Below are 24,131 nucleotides of genomic sequence, written 5' to 3'. Positions count from 1 at the left end.
TTTGCCTTGTCTTACGATAGAGATATTAACAAAACAAGGTCCCCGCATATATATTGTGGTAATGAGTGTTGAGATATATTAATAATTTAGACAGTTTAGCATGTTAAAGTTGGTTTCACATGTTGGGGGCCGGGGGAGGGGGTCATTATGTTTTTTAAAAATCGAAATTACTGTGAGGTGAGCCTAACAACGTCGGCTTTCATGGAAAATCAGTAAGAAATACCCCCTAAGATAACATTGAAGGGTACTGCAGCTTAGCATATAGTTCCAATATTCTTTGGTATGCTGGCTACAGCGGATTCATTCAGCAATATCAAAGTGAAAGTCATTACAAACAACTGTAACTAAGCTAAATTACATTACATTATATAATATTATGTTACAGCTTTGTCAATACCAGTGAATTTTGTGTCGTCATCACTCAGAGTATTACTGATAATGAATCCGATTATCCAGCACTGTGGCCCAAGATGTTTTCTTCATCTACAAATTCACTGGCATCGCCAAAACTATAAAATAATAGCAATAATGCGCCCCCAACTCATCATGGACTCAAGCAAACTTTGCACAACATGATGTACTCGGCTTTGCCTCGTACATTATGTCGTGCAAAGTTTCCTTTCGTCCATTGTAGTCTGGAAAAGGGTACATCATTGCTTAATCAATGATCTGGGTCGCAATTCGAAATACAAATCGTCACAATTACGTCACAATAATTGGCAAAAACGTCGACAAGCACACCGACAACGGACAGCAACAACAATCAGTATCATGATAATAACTCTCACGGTTAAATGAAATTCTTCCCACTTGAATCTCAGAGATCCACCTGATCTCAAATTGATTTAGGATACCGAGTTACAGGTTGATTGTACACAGGAAAGTTTCAAATGTAAGTGAAAATGTTCTTTGTACTTGTGGTGTCATTCCTACTTTGATAAACAAGAGTACTCATAAACTGTTTGACCCTGAAGCGCACATTGGTGTGCTGATGCTTTGCGCAACATGAACTCCTGCGGACTAAGAAAGAGTGGTGCATAAATTGATTATGAAGAAGCTATCACACGTTTTCTGTCATCGAGATGAAAGTTGTCAGGAAGTTAGCAAGGTATCAACAGTTCCCAAAGCAGATCATTCTTTTCGAAGGATACACCCTTGTGTTAAAGTACTTTTTATAATAAAAATGTTTTCTCAATCACTGAAATTCCAAAATGCATCAACACCAAGCTCTAACATCATATCACTCACCTTTTGAACATACACATGGCCCGTTGAGGGCGCTTTCGACATAGATCATTTGATCGTCAAGTGTATATATAGACACATTGTCATGTTCGTCGAGTAGCGGCTCAAAATGAAGTGATTCCGAACCTTTACCTAAATGTGTGTGAAAAATAATTTAGCGATATTCTTTTTTTCACATTTCTGATTTCAGCAGTTATAAAGGGACGATCAGAATTAGGGCAGGGGAGAAAGCGACTCAAAAATAAACGTTATGGGGTCCCAAGCGGGAGATAGGGACTGGGAAGTCCATGGCAAAGAGAATATGCTTATTAGGTTCGTAGTCAATATAAACATCCTTTGTTTAAGCAATAATGCGCCCCCTCCCAGCCCGTAATGGACGAAAGTGAAGTTCGCACGACATAACGTACAAAGCGAAGCCGAGTATAGTATGGAATGAAAAGTTTGTTTGAGTCCATTATGGGCCGGGGGGGGTACATTATCGCTATTTTATAGTTTTCGCGATGCCTGGGAATTTGTAGATGTAGGAAAAATCTAGGGCCACAATTCTGGGAAATCAGATACATTATCAGTGATAATCTGGAGGATTACGTCACAAAATTCACTGGTATTGACAAAGCCATAATGTAATAAAATGGATTTGCAGTGTTCATATAGCTCTCAAGAACAATCAAGTTCTTAACGACATCTCCTGTACGAGTCAATAACTAGGCATTGCTGAGTCAATAACACGATTGGGGCTAATTTAGGATAATAGGATATTGTAGTAATGTTGGCATAATCGGCAAATTTAAGCTCATCTACTGTTTCTTTTTTTGCAATTCACTTGTGTTTATAGGTAATTTGCAATATTGCAACTTTCAGCTATGATAGGGCATCTGACACTTTTGATAAATTCGAACTTAATGAAAGATCTCCTACCAAATTAGTTCCAACCGTATCCAATGTAAAAAATGCTCAAAAGCAACCATTATGCAATGGTAAATTTGGCTGCTCCCATCACTTTTGTTTCAAATTATACTGATGTAATCATAGCATTACCTTTGGGTTTCGAAAACTTTTTTCACAGTGTCTTGGCCCGGTTTCTTTTCTACAGCCGCATATAGAGCTTGACAATCCACAGAGTAACTGCTTCAAACTTGATAATTGGTATAATATACATGTGCAGAGGTTTTATTCGAACTTTAAGGCGTCAAAAGTGCAAAAAAACAATAAATAAATAAATAAAATAAAAATAAAAATAAAACTATTCAATATCTGTGCATTTATAGACGTTGGATAATTGACATAAATGTACTTGATTGGAGTAGATTGGTTACAAGTGCATATGTGTACAGGAAATTTGATTTTGGAATTTCACTCTATGAGAAAACCATGGATAATATTTTTACAATACTAAACTAGCTAAATCTGTACTAAAAGAAATTCTCCATTACTACTCTTGTATTTCTTAATATTTGCTGCTGCTGATATCACCATTTTGAAAGATAATCTATTGTCAGTACTTTTGAGATTACAATAGAAAGCAGGCTGGGTTACATACTTCAATTTTTCAAATTCTTTTCCAGCTTTCCAAATTTATTCTCAGCCGACTAAAGCTAGTGAGTACGGTTATTTACTGAGAAAGAGAGAGAGAGAGAGAGAGAGAGAGAGAGAGAGAGAGAGAGAGAGAGAGAGAGAGAGAGAGAGAGAGAGAGAGAGAGAGAGAGAGAGAGAGAGAGAGAGAGAGGTTCAGACAGTCAGTCTCCAGGTCTCCTTGCCTCAGTTCTGTTTATTCTGTTTTCCCCCGAGTTCTCTTCAACGAAACCAATGCGGGTCCAACTAGAAAGTAGAAGACTATATTGAAAGCGGGAAGATCGCCATGTCCACTGCTTTGCATTTATAATACAAGAAAACATAGTAGTAATACTAGCCATTGTTTTGCAACCTTCCCGGAAGACTTGGCAAGAGAAGCGATGGATACAATAAGTGGATCACTTTGACCCTGATTTCAAATTCTTATCGTATAAGAGAGAAACTGCAGGAAATGCAGACTCAGCAATATTCCCACTGGATTTGATCAATGCAGTATCATTGTTTTCATCGCTACATCAGAAACCCATTTTTTCTTTCATACATTTGCATGAAAATAATTTATCGAGGGACGTTTCACGTTCTAAAATTATATACCAAAAGGAAACGCGAAACGTTCAGTCTTAATTAGTTCCCGACATCTTTTCTGATGCAGGCTGAAATTTATTCTAAAAGTAATATGAGCTCCGCGCTTAAAAGTAGATGGTACGATGTATTTCTACGCTATGTATTTGAAAAAAGAAACGGGGAAACACCGATTATTCAGTCTAATTAAAATTTTATCTTGTCTACTCACTGTTATTAGCAGTATATAACATAATAAAGAAATGGCGATATTGTAACTCAATATTCTCACTTGATCGGTGATGGGTTTGCTCGCTAAAATGAATCGATGTCTTTTTATTGGATAAAATAATTCGATAAATCTAAGTGCCTCAAAATCTCGATAGCGAACGCTTTCGAACGCTAGCAAAAACACCGTGGCATGATGCATGTCTTTTCGAAATGGTGAATAGTGGCGTTTACGGTTTGTCCATTGAATAGAATCAACGAGGGAGTTTCCGTCAGCTGGTTGTGATGAAGCAATGCTCTCATAGATTTTAATGAATCGAAATGCACGTAATTCTATATTCACTGATCGTGCTTGACCATAGTGGTGACAAAAACATTAACAGAGACGATAGAATTAAAGTAACAATATGGATCATTTAGCCAATGACCGTTCTCATCTATTCCCATGTGTTGTAGCTATAGTTTATTTCGTACGGTAATTGATACCCTATTTGTAATATAAATAGGTTCAACCAGAAATTTTCCTCGTTTGTATGGCGTTCCCCTCGCATTTTGACACGCTAACAATAATTCCCTTCGGCATTTAAAAAATTGGCACTCTGACGCATATTTTCAGAAATATCTTCACCCGTTCATTTACGTGACACCCGGGCTTATACAAGGAAGAATGTGAAAAAAAAAACAACTTCAAATATAACATTATGCGTTTTACATCAGCGTACTTCTTCTATCTTCTTTGCAGCTCGAAAATTTGGTTGATTGCCGTCTTGCAAGACATGTCTCTGATATTAGAGCGTCAAGACTGCTTTGGATTCGAGCTTGTGTTTGATAGTTAAGTGTGTAGCATTATATTGGAATATATTTGTAGCATATTTTTCTTCAATCCACAGTTAAATTGGAACATTACGTCATTTTGGCTGAAGCAATTAACAGAATAGTTTTAGTGACCAAATTGAAGAAAATATGGACAATTTCGCATATTTTCATACAAGTATTAATATTGATCGTATGTTTTGAATTATTGAGTCAGATGCTATCATGAATTTAATTTTACCCATACATTTCAAGTTGCACAACATCGCCTATTTTAATTGAATTTTCAATATGATAAGCAAATCACAGTGTAATATTTATGTAGTTACCGCGAGAACTGACGCGGATGATACTACACTCCCAGCAATGATTGCCCTCTTAGACATGCTTACGTCACGGTCACAACACAGGGGGATAAATCAGTCCCCTGGGGTGGGGAGGGAGGTTTTTTATGTGCAACGGTTTACCTTATTTGATTTTATTAATTTTGACTGTGGTATTTCAAATAAAGATTTCGACTCCACACCGTCTGACTGCTTTATATATTACCGACAAGTCCTTATCTCCTCTCCAACTTGCGTATACACCACTATAATTACTCCGAAAACATTGCCAAGTTGCTAATCCGCTGTCCGTATCAGCGGATTGATTAAGTCAACACCACAGCCGTCACACACGCACTTACAAAGCTAAAATCAATCCCTATCAAAATTATTGTAATAAATTTCCACATTTAGTGGGCAGTATTGCCCTTTTTCACCGTACAGAAGGCGTATCTCTCTAAATGGGGATTGCCTCGTGATATTTTCAGGATGTAACTGCCTGCGTGCATACTCGTAATTTGTTGCGATCAGAATACACAAACATCGAGCAAGATGACAGGTACAGCTGTCAATCGAAAGAATTTCATTTTCGTTTTTCGCTGTCTTTAACAAGCAATCCTGGTGTATTTCACTCCCTTGTGTCACCTAGAGATGGCCAGGCATTGGATCAGGCTCTACACTGCTAGACACTTCTGTCATAATGGCACGCGAACAAATTGTTCATGCCGCAGGCAAGAATTGATATTTATTACTTGCTAAAATATGACTGATTGCCCAGACTTTCTTTCTACTGACATCCTAGAAATGGCAGGGCCTAACAAATGACGGGTTAACCATAATCTCCCCCCCAAAAAAACCCTCTGATTTGCACGAGAAAAACTGTAAATCTACACATTTCATCGAGTTCTCTTGATATGCTTTATTTTGAAAATTACAAATGAGAACATCTCACAAGCTGAAAGTTACATCATTTGTCTCGATGATAATCTCATCAGTAATAAAGCAAGAATGATGACGAACTGTATTATACAAATATATACATGTTGCTTTGGGCATATGTTACATTTTTTGTACATGTATATATGTAAAATATTTAAATAGATACAGTATGCATTGCGCACAGACTTACAAAGAGAAAGTAATTCGCAATGTATGAAGAGCACATTTCACATATTTGATTTCAATGAGCTAGGCGAATAAAGTTGTAGATTTTTGTCCTCGTTCGAGAAGAATTTCTTCTGATACACAAGCTCAAGGACTATGTTTCGCAACACTACGGTTTCTGTCACGGGTAGTACACATCTGCGTAAGGTAGCAATTTTGAGACTCAGCGTACATTTACATAGCCGGCTTTGCTGCAAAACTTTGCTGAAGCAGCAACAGCACAAAAATAGACATGTCTACATGTTTTGTATTTACAGACCAGATTGATGTTATTCTTTGTGAAAATGTAAATTGGGATTGTTACAGAGTTGTGGACAAGCATTGGATGTCAGCCTTCATAATATGTTCAGAAAGTATTATGTATTTACGAACTTTGTGGTTTTGTGTGTTGATTCGATGTAAATCTCTAAATAAAAGTACAATCAGATACACAATAAAATATCGATAAAAATTCTACTGTAAAGAATTCTAAGAAATAGACTCAGTCCAACTGCAACTATTGAAGTCGCCAGGAAAGAGCGGGAGTACAGCAAAAATCTACGGTACAGTGTAATCAGTATGTGGTGTTGTCCCGTGACAAGCGGGGAGTAAATATTACAATGGAATGAATTGGATATAAGATATGGTGGTGTGGAGACTGATAAATGAAATGTCAACTCATACGTCATTAGTCTATAAAAGAACACTCTAAATGTCATTGGACAAATTAGAAAAGTTGCCCGAATACACGATCGAAGGGACAAATGTGGTCAGAACTCGTCTACCCACCCCGTGTCTCTGTCTCTGTCTGTCTGTCTGTCTGTCTGTCTCTCTCTCTCTTACGCATACACATACAATTCGTGTTACCCAGACATTATACATTATTCCAAATACTTTCTAATTAAAGCTTCATATACGGAAGAAGACAACTAAAGCTATCGTCCCGATTGTGCTCTATTTTGTGTTTAGGACAAGCCAATGAGAATCACTTCAGGATGGACCATTAGAAATTTTGGCGGGAAAGGCCAGAACGAGGACGTACAATTTTTTTCACATCGCCTTCTGAACTTTGACCTCATATTTTCGGAGTAGGTAGAGCATGTTTACCTTTTGATACGAAATTTGATCTAGTTCAATCTTCAGGAACGTGACAAGTTATTTTCCAAACAGAATCTGCTTCAACAAATTTCATCCCGCGTATTTTTTTGCGTTTTGAACAACCCTCTGCAGATCTAACGGTCCGTCACTTATTATATACACGGCCTTGTGAAAACGTTATCACCAAAGAGACAATGCATAAACATTTTTAAACTGTAAAGATGAAAAAACAAAACAAAAGCAAACAAAAGCAAACACCACCACAACATTTTAACTAGAAATCGCGTAAATTGATATATGTTCTGCCATTTGTTGACATCTGTATACATTTCAACGAACACCTGGCAAGATGCAGTAATAGTAAACACGCGTCCAGCTCGTCTAAACACCCATCAGATGATGATTGCGTTGTAAGTATACAGTTACATACAGAGAATGTAATAAAGTAGCCTTTTTTTACAGACTATTCACATAATAACTTTACATAAAGCTTTAAAACTCACAAATTTCATTTCGAGTTCATTTACTTGTCTCTATCGGTCAAATGTATATTGTGATACACGATTGTTGCACTCTACTCCTCTAATACATCCAAATGCTAATTTCCAGCAGCTTCCAAAATCATACGTTAAGGTAGAATGCGCCTCGGGGACAGATATTCAGACTCTCAAATTTTCACAATTCTTTTCTGATCTACCACTTGTGGGGGTTCATTTTAAAGCTCTTGTTGTAAGGAAAATTTTCTCATTTTTAGTTTTCCGTCAATCGAAAACTTTATTTCCCCATAGAGTTAACACAGGGATGGTGGCCATTTTGAATTTCAAATATAGGTAAATGTTAGGTAATTTGTTTCTCTGGTTCCAAACTTTTTCAGAGTGACCTATAATTTTTATTCTTTATTTGGTAAGAGAATGGTTAAAAGTTTCACTTAGGAAAGTTTGGGCAAAAGTTTAATTTTGTCATTTTGAGGCGCATACTACCTTAAAAACTTAGATTGATTCATGAAGGTCTGTACAAACATTCACTTCAATTCAATTATGCACTTACTGCATAAATACGAAAAATAATTCTAAACTATTCATTTCCAACAAAGACCTGGACAATTTGTAGCAAGCAAGAGGTGCTACCTTGTAGGGTCAGAAGTTCAAGGTTAATACAATCTATGTGTAATGGCTTACTAACACTAGCTACTTTGCAAATGTCCACAGATAAGACCTTGCTAACTTGGACAAACACAATCACAATCTCTTTACATAATGATATGAGAGAATAACTCATTGAATATATTATGACAATGAATATATATGTATATATATGCACATATATTACACAGGTGAATATTGAAAGAAAAAAAATAGTTTTTTTTTTTACATAGGTTATAGGGAAAGAATGGAACTATGGAAGTGTAGATTTTCTTATTACGATGCCCATTATTAAATCAGTCTTTAGAAATATACAGTAAATTTTCTTATCGACGGATTACTTTAGAATTAAACCTTGTTAGATTGTTTTCGCGTAAATAAAACTTTAATTATACAACCTTGATAAAAGTTCTCTTAAAAGCTGTACATCGCTGAGTTAGAATGGAACGCTACTATTGTGCCTCATGTAAAGTGTAGCACACCGCCTAAAAATTGCGTCGTGGCACAGATATTGCAGACAGCGCATCGGTAAATGAAAGTTTAACTTAAAGCAAATCGCCTCACATTAACTTAACTGTGTCGTCACATGAGGAGGATAACACCATCAGAAGTTTTGAAATTTTGTGTTTTGATATGAATGTTGAAAGTTGTTTTGCAAACGGGGAGTTTACATTTAGGGTCTCTCGTGGATGTCTTGGACTGAAAATGTTTCTCTTAAACTAATCGGAACTGAAACAGGGAAAAATAAACTAACTGTCAAATTATCAATTTTGTTTGAATGATACGATTCAGATTAAAAAGAGGGAAAGAAAAAGCACCCCAAACCAACTGAAACATAGACAAATGTGAAGTTAGGTGCAGAGTGTATTTCAATTTTTCTATGTTTTTGTGCAGAGGTGAAACCGTTTTCCGCTGATGGGATTTAAGGGCATTAATCTTTGGAAATGGTGCTTGATCGAACAACTTTGGATCAAACACAGCGACTAGACAAACATCAAAACAAGTAAAATTAAAAACAACCAAAACAAGAGAACGACCCATTCTTCTTAGAAAACTCTGAAAACATGGACGATTACTGCGCAACTCGGACTTTTTTGCTAAATGCAGTCACGGTCAGAAAGGGTATACTAGAACCCCATCCTTAGCCGTTTCCTTTTAAGTAGAATATATTACGTTTCTGATGAAATATTCCTAAAACTAACTCTGATTCTATCCCTAAATCCCTTCCTTGTAAGTTAGGGGCTGATGTGATTCCTCCATGTCCCCCAATTTAAACTGATTGCAGGAACGGATGTCCTACAAGAGGCCTTGTTACATACTCTCACCACGGATTGATTGACATGTATTGCCACGCACGCGCCGCTATCGGCTGTGTTGAGTGATAAGTGTATGTAATGCGCAAACTCATGCGCAGAAAGTTTACCATTTTTCCAACGGCTCGTACGTCGTCCGAATTAAGTTTCATCGTCCAGCTGTCGAAGCGTGCTTTCGGGACTATCTTTCAGAATATCTGGCAAGTCCACATTTGGCGGAGTGCTTTCCCGGAGCGAAAAGTTCGGCGACTTGATGAACATGCGGATGTTTTCCTCAACCGCGCGGAGGCCTTCCTCGTCAAGAAGCTTTCCCCTTTCGTCTTCGAAGAGGTTCACGCTGCTCAAGAAGTAGTGCGGACATCGCCTGTTTTCCACCCATTGCATAAGTCTCCGAACGATACTGATGAAGCGGATGGGTAACTTAACTCTCAGCCAATCAACTGTGGAGCACCATTCCTCACAATGCCACAGCAGGAGCGTCTGGCGGAAAAAAAAATTAAAAAGCTGTTACACAACCGACTGGGTTCAACTTGCTAAACCAGTAGCCAAGTTGGCAAAAAGTGCTGCCATAGTATCGACATAAGGGCGGCTACAGTTGACAGTGCACGCTTTTTCAAAGTCTGAAAACCTCACACCGTCGGAGACAGCGAACTTTCGTCAGTTTATTGAACACCGTTCTATACAACTTCAAATATCTAACATTTTATATGGGATCTCCGATGGATATTTTACGACATGATTATTTCATCCGAGAAGAAACTCCCAAATCAACTTCATTCAGACTTTTGACCTTTCTTTGACCTTTCAATTAAAAGTCATTAAGAGGGACAATAGCTGTAACTTTTCATAACATTTTCATAATGTTTGTCCTAGAAAACAGCAACATTTTCTCATTAATCTCCCCAAGATATGTTGACATAGTATTAACCTCCCAAACGCGATGCAATGTGTCAATGCGTAATGTTATTGACGACAAATGGATTCTAGTCCGGACGGCCAGTCAGCGGTCAACACCCAGTATTACAGATTGTGTTGACAAAGTAAAAGCTTGACATTTTGAGACAATTTCGGGAGTAGGCCAAGAAATTGTATTTTACAAACAGAACCAAAATAAACACTCGGAAATGCATCAAGCATATATAATCTGGTCTGTGTTCGTATTTTGACATACCTAACCAAGTCATCGTTTTTCTATGGTGATTTTATACCTGGCAAATGCTTATTTCTTATTGGTAAGTGAATTGAAATATTTTAACCGAGTAACCAAAATTTGAATTTAGAAAATAACACAAATTATACCAATCTGCAATGGATAGCGTAATTTCGAGTGACCTTTACGATTCTATTATCGGCGTACATCCATGAACTCAAATGCAACCACGCTCTGGACGGTGGCCAAAAGTTCAAAACAAACTACATTACCAAACTTGCCGCCTGTATAAATCAAATGACTTCTGGAAGAGGGTTTTATTGAAAACTCTGCTGCAGAAAAAAATAGGCGTGATAATTGACTTTTTGAAGTTGTTCGTTGAAAGAACATTAAAATTTATGGACCGAGAAATGTAGCCTGTTAACTTTTGACCTTTGACCATACTCTATAAAGAACACGACTTGGTAGCAAGGGTGACGCCCTTTACACGCTCCATGATAGTTCTGCTCACCTGAAGGTGATAATAGGTCAAAGGTGGGCCGGAATCCGAGCCTCGTCCCAGGCCACTGCACCAGTGCTCCTCGCGCAACTGTTCCATTATTCGAAGGCAGACTTTTCGGCAACCTCCATCTCGGTCGATGCTCTTGATTAAAGCTTGTTCACAGCGGGCATAAGATTGAGTCCTTTGCGAAAAGGGGACAAAAAGTCATACGATTAAGCCTTAAAGGTATACAGTCATCTGTCATCTAAATATGCCCATATATGGTCAAAGTTGGTTCCTTCGTATTCAAAATGCCCATGTGAGGGCGTTGTTTTAAAAAGCGGCCACCCGCTTAAAATCTGTGATTGGTTAGACTTTCTCTTTCCATGGTAACTGTGGCAAAATTGGAACAGGTGACAGTATACCTTTAAGGTACATGCATTGGTAAATCGTCGATAAAATTCCCATGCAAACCTATTCATTGTAATTTTCCATCACAGTAGACAGCGATATCAGTGATATTTTTCCAGGTTTAAGTGTTACATTCATGCATAAATCGTCTTTTTCCATAGCTGCCTAGGAAAAACCTTCATCGCATGTGTGTTAACGTGTCCTTTTTTTCATTTGGGGCAAAATTCAGCACCATCTTGCAACAGTATTTTGGTCAAAAGCGTGTCTCAAATCCAACTAAGATATGCTCAGTAAATGAAGCTGGCATACCATTGCTGCTGACTTAAATGAAGGATATGAAATTGCTCTTTGGTATACAGTGGCGTTAAAATTAAAGCCAGGGAAAAATCATACAAGCAAACTTATCAATTGATAGTATTGAACAATGCATTATGTTCCCCATTACTACTTGATCGCCAGGACTCGGCGATATGGAGTAGACTCATTAAGCGTTCGGCGCAGCCTATCTTTCGAGGCGGAAAAGTTATTCTGATGGGAACTCAGCATGAGAATTACCCAATTCGCGAGCTCCATCCGCGAACTAATTTCGACAAGTCAACTGCGTATTCACATCTTTTCGGATAAACGGTATGTGTGTCATGACGACCTTCAGTGTCCGTGAAACAATGGCTGTCCATACACGATAATATTCAACGTCATATGCATGTGTAAGAGTTTACACGAAGGGCACTCATTAATTTGTCGTAGGCACAACGGTAGAATTGCCCTTGAGAACGGACGCTCACTGGCAACGGCGTCTGGGGCAACAAGTCTTTTGTTTTTCCCTTGCCACATGGGCAGGCAGCTGTACAATACCCAACGGGGAACAGTGTGAACGAACCGGGAGACCTAGCAGCGGTAAACGACCTTTCTTTCTCTCTCACTCTTAACACTGCCATCAATCAGTCAATCAATCATAAACACGTAAATTGATATATCGATAGATAAATCGATTGAGGAATGCATGGATACTAGATATAAAGAGATAAACAAAATCTACAAACTAATTAATCAATTAATAAACAATGAATTAGCTTATCAACACAAGAAATTAGCGGACTTCAGTTCTGGAATGTACAAAAAGACTGGAACAACTTTTCTTTCTTCGGACATTGACTGGGCCACTGCAAAGCACGCCATCGATTCGCCAAGAGAAAAGTCACGTGACTCACCAGTAGAGATCCTCAACGGCAACCGAATCGGTCCCAATCTTTCTCAGCTCCTTCAGCTTGTAGGCCGGGGGCCAAAGGTGAATCCTGGGCCACTCGGAGTGAACTTCGGACGGAAAACCCCCACCTTCGGACAGCACGGTGGGGCGCAGTACTGCATGGACGGCTCCGAGGCTGAAGTGGATCCTCAGACGAATAGGCGAGTTCTCCTTCTGCTTGGGCAACAGCGCCACAGCCCCTGGTGACAATAATCATAAACGGCGTTGAGTTTTACAGTCGTCTTACACACAATGATCAAGACATCGATGTTCAAACTAATTTGACAATATTTGTCGGTTTCGTAGTATCGGCTAATAAAATGATATTTGAGACTAAAAACTATCAATTGAAAGTTTGCTCATCGATGTCTCGATGACAAATTAAATTTCTCGATGACAAGTTCAATTTCATAATACAAAAACAAACTTCAAGCCTCGGTCAGCTCAGTATTAAATTTGATTTGCTTATCGAACGCATTTACAAATGGCGTTTATCAATGACATGTACATTTCTCGGGCCTATCTTACAATTATCATACTAATGAAGGCCACAGGCCACTGAAGGTCTTTCAGTTATAGTGCACGTGTGCAAACCAATTTCGAACATAGAAAGCTTGACGCTTTTACACCATCCATGAGTTGCATCATGGGACATTAAGAAGATTCGTTATTCTTCAGTTGACTTCTTAAAAAAAAAGAAGAAAAATCAATTTTTAAACTTTACTGGCATTACGCATGCGCTAAGATTGAAGCAACCGTGAACAATATACGAATGATCATTATACGAATCATGCGATTAACTTATCACTGCTGGTTGCTCTAGCAACTACGGTCGGTCGACATTTTACATGTTCGTGTGGTTTTTGGAAACATTACAGAGTGTGTACAAAGTTAACCGACCGATAAGAAGCTGCAGGATTGTGAATTACAGGATTGTGAATTACGACTGTGAATATACCGTATATATACATAGTAAACGAAACTCGTAATGATATAAAAAACTGTCGTCATCCACGGCCATGTCCAAGTCCTCTTTTAAATATATTCTCTTATCAATCAATTACTTCATTAATTTAGAATTAATGTATTTTCAACAAAACAATCCTGATTTAATTTACGATCAATGCGCACTTAACTTTTGCCCTGCTGTCTCATGACCTGATAAAACGTTTAAAATCCTAGAACTAAGGACTTTCTTGGAATTCTGACATTGAATCTATTCTTTAATGTAGGTGATAAGATTGTTGTTAAAAATTTATAAGAAGCATGTACCTATTACGTATATAAGTTCGGCGCTTATGTACGTACATGTATGTAGGTACGTGTATGTATGAACATGTTAGCCTTGACCATATTTCTTGGCTTTGGCCTCCGTGCCTTCGTCCACGTCCACGGAGGCACGGAGGCCAAAGTGGAGAAATAGGGTCTAGGCTATGAACATGTATGTATGAACCAAAAAGTAGCTGTAGCAACGTATTGTGGAGACATTTATTCGTGAATGTGCAAGGCCTTGAAAGTTTACATTTGAGCAAAGACCAACCAAAACGCTTTGAGCGCTGGTGGATTGTCGATGATCAACCGAAAAAGGTACAGACAGCTTGTAGCTAAGAACTCCCATCCGTCACTTCAAGTGGAAGAGTGGCCTTACCTCGATTATTTTAGACTGTGACATCACCGAGGAACCAGGGAAAAACATGAAAGCAAATATATTTTCAGACCTAAATAGATCTAACAGTCCTAATAGTAAGACGAGTTTTCTACATATAAAAGCATGTAAGAGTGCAAGCGTGCGTGCGCGAGTGTATGTATGTATGTATGTATGTATGTATGTATGTATGTATGTATGTATGTATGTATGTATGTATGTATGTATGTATGTATGTATGTATGTATGTATGTATGTATGTATGTATGTATGTATGTATGTATGTATGTATGTATGTGTGTGTATATGTGTGTGTGTATGTATGTATGTATGTATGTATGTATGTATGTATGTATGTATGTATGTATGTATGTATGTATGTATGTATGTATGTATGTATGTATGTACACGATCTCTCCAAATGCATATGCTCTCATATGCAACAATACACTATAATAGTAGCAAATTAATTGGGCGTCTTGTAGAACTTGGTTTCGTCATGCATTCTCGTGCTAAATTTTCTCACAGGATTGACGCCCATTTACTAATAATGACCTATTGAAGTGAAATCAACCTGAAAATTACTCCTGTATTCGGTCACTCTTCTGTTAATCGCACTTAACGAGGCGGACTGGATTCTTTTGCATATATTAGAAGAACTAAGACGGTCCCGATACTGCTATTATTCGTTGGGTATCAAACTTCTTTTGCATATATGTGCTCGGTATAATCGAGAACCGACCTCAGTTTTATCGATATATATAAATTGGTTTCAAAGTAAATTTTTGGAACACTTTTCTAATTTGCTTTAAACATAAAACGTTGTATACTCGTGATTTTATTTCGAATATTTGCGTTTTGCCGTGCCATCGTGTTCGAGATAACTCAATCATAAAGAATGATTTAGTTTGAATCAGTATACTACATCGAAAGTCGTAGACAGTTTTCTTTCACACAAACACAAAACTGACCGATAAACATTAACAAAGGTGATACAGTGTCCAATTCCCGGTTGGTGGACCATAATGTACGATTATCAATTTTACGTTGAAAACACTTATGGCATAGATGAGGGCTCATAAAAATGAAAGAGTATTTCATGTGTTTAGGTAACATCATGAATTTCAGATATCCTCCGAGCTGTCCCATTCAGCAGCTTAAAAGAGAATTACGATATTTTTCATGCAGGACGAGAACCATATACAGCAATTATGCTGTAACAGGAACCGCCTTATGATCACTTTGCGAACATGGAGATTGATTGTGTTTGAAGCCTGCAATGTACTGAATGTGCTTCAGAATCTTCAGTGTGTCTAGTCAAAATGTATTTCTATTCGGCCAAAAATTAATCACATAACTGTACGAATTGTGTATGAACATACCACCTTAGCGATCTCAAGCCCGTGTCACGCTCTGGGAGCAGCAATGGCGCATCAATTGATTGAAGTTCAAGATGGTGATATTTACAAAATATACACCCGCTTAATATGATGGTACAAATCAGTAGGTAAAGAAAAACTGAAAATATTATTGAAGTGTATATCTACTTAGAGCAACCTTGGAGTATCTGTCGCAGGTCAACGACAAAACAACATTCTTTATAGCCCATCAATCTTTTGTTGACATGTCAATATCATAATGGAGTGCCTTTGCCACTTGAAAGTCCCTGGTGTGATGCTACGTAAGGAAGACGACGTATATGACGTGGAAGATGATTGGATCACAGTCTCTCCACAAGCGTGTGCGTAGGGACTATGGTTGAATACATATCTGTGATTGATTGATTGATTGGATGTATTGAAGTTTGTTGGCAAATTAAAAATGATCTCCCCATCCCTCCCTCAAAATATAAACAAACAAATAAACAAACGAAAAAAACACAATAAAAACCAACATAAATTGCACCAGTGAAAGGCATGGTGTGCCTTCTCTATGACTTGGGGAGGGTTGTCTGTTTAGTACTGACTGGAGACCGTCCTGCTTTTCATAACTATTTACTTAGTTCATATACTTTAGTGTTGGCCTAGAAACAGCCCTGATTCACGTGACGATGTTCAAATTAATCGAGTCCGAGGTTTTCAAGTTTAATCGGTCCATGGCCTAATTCTCGTACCCAGAAATACAAAGAACCATGAATATTGTTTAGGAACGAGATTTCAGGCATTGTTCGCGGAGATTTGCATCCAGTTCATCGACTTCCCGCCAGGATGCACGGTCGATCAGGCAACGACAATTTTTCACAAATACTGGCTTATCTACTTGAGACCGGATTTAGGACAGCATCTAACGCAAGAACCCAATGTTTATTGACGTCATCAGTCAACTGACAAGCGCAAGAAGGACACATAAAGATATCCGTCCCGCGTCTTGTACAACTGCGGAACACGACAACGCAAACATTGAGTACAATTGACCTTGTTTCGCTTGGCCCAAGTCCAGTTTGTGCCACAAAGGTTCAAAGCAATTGCTCGCAAAGTCGCTTGTTCACACAAGAGGGTTGGGCCGGCTTTTGACAGATATTATGAGACAGTTTAGCATCAACGAGCTTGACCTGATCGATATTAATGTAGTTACTTAATGTGATACTTGGGTCCATTAGTCTGTCACGGGGTTATCGGGTAGTGGAGTGCCATAATCGCGCTCCGGTCTGCAGTGCGCGCGATCTACACATGTCGCATGCAAGCTATATATAGCTAAGAATATTTTGCATTGAAAAACTGAGTTTCAAGTACTGTCCCCCTGTATAGAGCGGCCGTGATTGAATACATATAGAGCATTGATGTAATACCTCACTTCGAACTCAAGTCGCCGTTGTATTTTTGGGGTACCAACGCGTTAATAAAATGCAGAAGATGCTTTAATCAGTGCTTACGTCACACTTTTTAATATCAAAAGATCTGACAACGGATGAACTGCGCACCATACGACAATAATTTGCTCATTAACATCGGAAAAATAACTTCTCGATCATTTTACCACATTTCCAGTTGCTTGAGCCAGACAGAGAAAACAATCCCTTCTTACAAAGTAATATAAAGTAAGATATCTAATGTATTAGTTGTATTGCATAGAGTGAAACCACAATCTTACAAATCTCGAAGCTGAACATGTGGATTCACGTCGTGACCACCGTGGGCGTCAGCCCTGAATAAGAGGCTGAAAAGTGGGCTTATGTACGGCTTACGGCGACACAGTGAACAAAAAGGGCCGTGTGTGCGAACCATTGTCGTTCTTGTAGACATTTTGAGCAGTTGTTCATGGAACCCCCATTGTGTTTCTGACTGGGTTCACGATTCGCGTGATCTTGAAGAATGAAACAAAGGAAGCACCGGAGATTAGATCACGGCGTAAAAAGATCAGGATTAATTTAAACGTTTGGACATGATCCAAGCGCCGGTGTCCAGCTGTTACTTTTATAGATAGCTTGACCGCCGACAAATCTGAAACTCAACTTATTTAACTGTCGACGGAAAACTGTACCGGTGTTTTTCTTTTCAATTGGACGAAGCTTACACAAAGAGTGTGACGCAAAACTCCATATACACGCACTCACCCTCACTGGAATTACAATCTGCGAGGTCAGAGGTCACATAATGCTTTCTCAACTACGAAATCGTCAGTGTTTAGTGAAATCAAATAAGCGAACGTGGAAATACGCGCAGATTTACTCAAATTCGAGCTGCACGCATGAGTGATGTCTGTATGTCTCATGTTGGAGTTGCGCGCACGATTGATGTATGTCGCAATATCTGCCCTCTGACATGCGAGGAACAGATGTCGTCCGAAACGATCTGTTCCATATTTGTGATGGGGGCCACGACAAAACTGAAATGTGGAGGCTACTTTTTGGACCATCAGGAATTTGGTAAACACGACTTAATCAAATACCGTCGCTCACAGACAGTAGCCTTTTCGCAATACTTGCCTAGCAGCGCATGAGTACAGTTGTTCTCCCGGACTACAACATGACAATTCCGAAATCTCTAGCGACCGGACGTCTAAAATGAAAAAAATACTAGTACACGTTCAGAGTTTTAAAGAAAGATACTATAAATAACAGTGAAACAATCGTTGTATTGTCATTTATTGTCATTTACCATTCGGAGATTCGATACTTGCCGACCAAAGTATTTTTGCACTGCGATAACCTTTGTGTAAGAGGGGATTAAAATATATCCAAGCTCAGATTTATGTCAATTCTTCACGTAATGAAGAGATTTAAAGGTACACTTCACAAACAGAGAGATGCACGACTGCTTCAGAGTTACGAATTTCTCCGTCTGCCTATAAAATGGTTTTTTGATACGACAAGCTCGATTTACCGGCCTTGGCACATAGCTTGGGCCTGCCGACTTACCTTTTGACTGACCATCGAGGATGGCCTCTTCGACAAGCTCCCTGAGCCGAGCTGTCACCTTGCACGGAATTAGGTCCCTGTTAAAAATCCAGTCGTTCCAGCTCCGCCCCATGGCCCGGTCCTCGATCCAGAGAAAGTGCTGGCCTGTTTTAGGTTCTGGGAGAGGCTTAGTTCTGTGTCGCCGTATGAGGCGACTCTTTCCGCCCATGAGGGACGTGTAGTCGTACAGCCGCGGCCTGTCGTTGAACGACCATTTCGGGTCAGGGAGACCAAGTATCGGTACCAAGAATTCAAAGTCCGCCGATTCGGATTCGATCACTTTTTTATTTAGCGCGTAACTACCGACCGCTACCACATCGTCGTTGAAACGCCTGTCTTTCTTGTGGACGAACTTCATTATGGGCACGAGGAGTTCCTGAAGTTCTTGTACGGCGTCGCTCTCGGCGTTGTCGTCGACGCGTGCCCTTGTGGTAGCATAGTTCCGCAAGTTCACACAAAATTCTTCGCTCTCATCGGTGAATCCCGTGTACATGTTGAAGTACTGACGTTACGATCTCAAGTCGTCATCGCAGGTGTCCGAGTACGCCGTCGTCGGCTGCTGACGCACCGGGTAACCTGACGGTATCAAGGCACACACCTACGAGTGGTCATGGGTACACCCGCCGTCATGGCTTCACGATCTGGGTTTCCCCGATCCGCGTCCGTCCACGTTGTTATGCACTCAACGTTGGTCCAATTAAATTTGGTTATTAATTAACCAAGAGGTGATATCTACAGGTAGAATTTACGGCCGGGTCAGAGTATAACGTAGTGACCCAAATAGGTCACCAACTTTCTTTGTATAACACCGCCGCATAAAAGGTATTCTTACAAGATATTTAAAATCCTTTCGATCACAAAAAATGTAGGCGACAATATGTGGGCTAGGAAGACTTGTTACGTTACAAAATCGGAGTACTATTAAACATTTGCCGGAATACTATGTTTGTGAAAGACTGCAAGTTTTCGTCAATAACTGTGTTGTTCTCCTCGCTGATACGGGCTTCGCAACAGAAAAATGACGGATAAACCACAAGTTAGTCGATGTTTCCGTTATCTCAGCAGTAAATCTCAGCCTTCACAGGGTACAAGGTCAGGGTTGCGAGCGTAAATTTAGTCAACGTCCCTACTCCACACTGCCGTAGCCGCCATCTTGGGCTCCGTCGAACACAGTCCACACGTCCTGAGCGTAAAAGCTACTCGCCTGTGTCTCACCTCAGTGCGTATAACAGAGCAGCTCCCAGAGGCGAACAAAACCTGAACAACAAAAGAGAGATCAAATAACTTCTAGATCCGAACACACATTGGGTACAACGAAAGTTTCAAGTTTCAGCACGTCAGGCTGATCTTCTGTTGAACTGATTGGAGTCCCGAAGCCGCAGGGCTAATACTACGCTGTTGAAAAAAGGGTAGTGAAAAGGTTCTGTATAAACACGCTTCACTGAATTACTTTGATTGCCGTCCAAACCGTCGCCGTTGTACGCAAATTAAGCCCCGATTGTGTCGCGATGGGATTGAGACAATAGATAACAAAGGACGCCTATATCAAAGGTTAACTGACCGGCGCAACACTGGTGCGGCAAAATAGGCTGTCAACTCTACAGAAATGGTGACGTCACGACTGATTTGTTGCGATTTTCACACTAAATCACAGACGTATGACACAATACGCTGTATGTCATGTCATGCAACTAAAAACGCGCTTGCGTAATCGCAAGGGCTTCGCGGACCCTCCGGAAATTGCCCGTATGTTGGTATGGAGTTCGGATGATACTTGCCCGGGGTTTATTTTAGCGATGAACCCATAAAATTACGATCTTATCATCGCAAAAGGGGATGATAAGATACATATACATATACTTATTCGATTTGGACCTATTAGGTCAAAAACATTGTGAAATGTTGTGGATACAAAGAATTTGAAGAATGGCGGGACTTGCAAACCGCCGACAAGAAGGCGAACAAAAAGTGTCGTCATATAATTTTTTGAGAGGGTCGAGGGCAACATTATAAGCCGAACAAGAGAAAAAGAGTAGTATCATTTCCCTAAAACGCACGTGTTCGACATCAACGCATGTTGGGCGTGGAGGAAATGAAAAAGTGACAATAGCTCGAAAATTTAAATATCATAAGTTAGTTGAGCGACACAAGTCAGCGGCGGCGCGCACACACACACTGAACCGACGCAACTCGATCAGTGGATCAATTCGATCAAGTAATTTATGATCGGCATATCTAGGCACTCCTTTACGAACTTCGGTCAATACAACGGAGGTAGATAAATGACCATTGGCCCAATCGATCAATCAGCTGGAGAATAAAGGGATTTTAGGTGATTAATCGATCATTCAATCAAGCACCATAGTGATCGATCAGCGGCTAGATCAGCTGATAGATTGCAGAACAACGCGATCATGTCGTCAGATATAGAATAAGCGGACCTGAGCGGGCAGTTCTAAGACACCGCGGCACACCTGTCAAGTCCGCGGAAATGACCATGAACAGGTGAACAAGCTGCTCACACCATACAACTTTTAAACACACTGTCAATGAGACCTGACTATCACCCAAGGCTGTTTGTACACCGTGAACACAAGTGTCTGGGCGAGAGACCTGACTCCGGAATCAAAACTCTGTAGCCCCACTCTCATTAGTAACGCTATAGTACACAACTGGTATATATATTGAAGAATGCCGTCGGCAGGTGTTCTCACAAGACGTAATTAATCAATTAAGGAAAGCACCCAGAACCAGCCGACGGTACTCTGCCATCAACAAGGTGAAAAGCTAACCGAAGCGACCCCAAAGAACAGAATAAGCAACAAGCATTCAAAACGACATAGTTTGCGCGGATTGACCGTCCTACAGACATGGAACCGCTAGCTTCAATGCCCTGGTCATCCCTAAAATTGCGAACGCAGTAGACAGTCGAAGCCACATCGCGCGAGAATATTTTGTTTGTTTGACACGATGGCTTGATCGTTACAAGGTGGTCTGGAGAACAAACTGAGTATTATTTCTTATTGTATATTCTACACTTCTTGAAATTTACGTTCTTATAACGTTTCGATAATTAGCCTGAGAAAGCCATAACAAACAAGGTAAACGTAAACGCGAGACAGCATGAAGGGTTGGGGATGTGCAAATATAAGAGGTGAAGGAGCAAAAACAAAACAAAACAGGAAAATGTAGTTTTCTTTCGCGGTGTTTCACCTTAGCTTTTTGAAATGTCCCCCAAGTGCCGATGTGAAAGAGGTGGGTTCTTAGTTAAAGACAAAGCTGACAATGTAACGAAAAGGGGAATAAACAGAGAACAGTACACACCCACGCCACGGCAAAGGCAACTAGTCCAGCTTCGTTTGTGTTCGATTGTTTGGGTAGACCATAGAAAGAAGAGGCGCTTCTACTGTCTATGGCTAAAAACCTTCAAACAATGTGATTCGCGCGAACAACGCACTAAGACCGGAGTACCTTTATAACAATGGGAGTGCATATGCCTTCGAGAATACCCTGTCCCGGATAGCCCGTCTTGCATAATGCATCCTATGTGATTTCGAGAAAACGATATCTGAGTCATTCCTAATTAATCACAACCTTTCTTATACTTGGTAACAGGATCCACCCAATGTTATGAAATCTCGATAACGCTAACAATACCCAGTGAATACCCAACTGTCAGCCACACGTTGTACTCATGCTAGAAATTGATCTCTGGCCCTAGTGTGCTGTCATTTCACCATGGTCTCTGGTAAACATTTGTTCACCGCGAAACATGAGCGTGATGAGTTTGCCAAGCTCTTTCCTCTGACTTTAACTCATTGAAAACTTTGTAACTTGCACGGTCATGTAAGCGGAGTTCTGTTTGCGCATGTCAATTACACGAGCCCTCGCGACAAATATTTTATCGTGGTTAAGTAAATTTAACGGATCGGACATGAAAAGCGATTGCTATTGTGTGGTGGGTCGGAAGGAGTTTATGGATTCTTTGTTGACTTTTGTGTGAGACTTGAAGGACAAGGGTCAGAGTGGTGACATACGACAATTCTGGAACTACTAATAGTACTGTTTGTGCCTGCATTGTGTCTAAAGTTAGACGTGATCAACATGGCCGAGTGCCCGGGCCGAGTACATTTTGCTGCGTGCCTTGTGTCCTTTGATGAAATGGATGATAGTAATTACTGTAGTTACTGTAAAAACCGTATTGTACCTATTGTTGGGTTGGGAGTTAGTGTACGAACTTTATCCACCGGCCATTGCGATATAAAGCACTCTTGTCACGCTTGCCGAATATGGTAGTGTTCGCAGGTGTTTTTATTGTTAATGAAAATTCCATCGTTCCGTTTAAAACTTGTCTATTTCCAAGGAGAGTAAAATATATATGGATGGCTTCGTATTGGGTAGGGGTGGGGGTTTAAGATCGTGACTTCGACTCTGATATTGCAAATCTAGATCGGATATTAAATTATGCATGTTCGATAGCCCCTCTCCCTCTCTCTTCATTCCTTTCTTCATCTGCCTGTCTCCACAACAACTTTCTCTATTTTTTTAAAAATCCAACTGAAATTATAAATCCAGTATATTCTACATGACTGCTGTTGGTTTCATCCCCTCTCCATCATAATTTTCCTATCAGTCCTATATCGCTCGCCCTCCAAACTCCCACCCCTTCTGCCTCTGTCAGCGATTTCTCCAAGAAAAGCCTATCGTATAAATGCAGCCAATGGAAAAGTTAAGGCATGGCAAGTCTAAGCTTTTGACGACCACACCGCGCAAAATAAGGTAGTATGCGCCTTGAAAGTGAAATACGTAAATGTTTACTCAAATTTTCCTCAGTGAAACTTCCAACCACACTCTCACCAAATTTATATTAAAAATTGAGGTCACTGTACAAAGTTTGGCACTAGAGAAACAAATTGCATAACTTCACCCATATCTGAAATTCAAAATGGGCACCATTTCTGTATTAACTCTATTATGGGGAAAATGATATTTTCGATGTTTGAAAAAATAAGATGATGAAAATTTTTCTCACAACAAGAGCTTTAAAATGAACCCAGGCAATTTGATGAGAAAAGTATTGTAAAAAATAAGAGACCGAATATATGTCACTCTGTAATGCTCGCTACCTTAAATTCCTTTTTTCACGTGATCAGAGCAGAGTCGTCATGCTGTGACGTCATAAATGTTCTACCATCATCCATCACAACTTGGCTGAGCATCAGAATTTGAAGTGAAGTCAGGGTACATGTTGGAGTAACCCGGGGTTAAGAGGGTTAGGCTTATGGTCGTAAATACTTTGAAATAACAACGTCTTTTATTCGTATCTGTCAGCGACTTCCACTCTTTGTTGCTGTACAATCCTGC

At 39.7% G+C, this 24,131-nt stretch overlaps 1 protein-coding gene across 1 annotated transcript; it reads right to left on the bottom strand.

Annotated features, from left to right (window-relative positions):
• Positions 1–5,636: 5,636 nt before the first annotated feature.
• Positions 5,637–19,686, bottom strand: LOC139118949 (protein mab-21-like 3). The gene is made up of 4 exons (XM_070682529.1): positions 18,729–19,686; positions 12,692–12,926; positions 11,100–11,271; positions 5,637–9,918 (listed from the first exon to the last, which is right to left on the bottom strand). The coding sequence occupies exons 1-4, from the start codon at positions 19,258–19,260 to the stop codon at positions 9,580–9,582; spliced, it is 1,278 nt and encodes a 425-aa protein (XP_070538630.1). The 5' UTR covers positions 19,261–19,686; the 3' UTR covers positions 5,637–9,579.
• Between the last annotated feature and the right edge of the window lie 4,445 nt (positions 19,687–24,131).

This window comes from Ptychodera flava, chromosome 19 (genome assembly GCF_041260155.1).
Source record: "Ptychodera flava strain L36383 chromosome 19, AS_Pfla_20210202, whole genome shotgun sequence".
NCBI classification, from domain to species: Eukaryota; Metazoa; Hemichordata; class Enteropneusta; family Ptychoderidae; genus Ptychodera; species Ptychodera flava.
This window is presented reverse-complemented; position numbering and strand designations above follow the sequence as displayed.

Excerpts from the sequence above, each read along its gene's own strand:
- LOC139118949 (XM_070682529.1), bottom strand. The coding sequence starts at position 19,260 with ATGTACACGGGATTCACCGATGAGAGCGAAGAATTTTGTGTGAACTTG. Across the intron at positions 11,272-12,691 it reads GCCGTTGAGGATCTCTACTG|GACTCAATCTTATGCCCGCT; the intron begins GTGAGTCACGTG and ends CTTTTCGCAAAG. Across the intron at positions 9,919-11,099 it reads TGACCTATTATCACCTTCAG|ACGCTCCTGCTGTGGCATTG; the intron begins GTGAGCAGAACT and ends TTTTTCCGCCAG.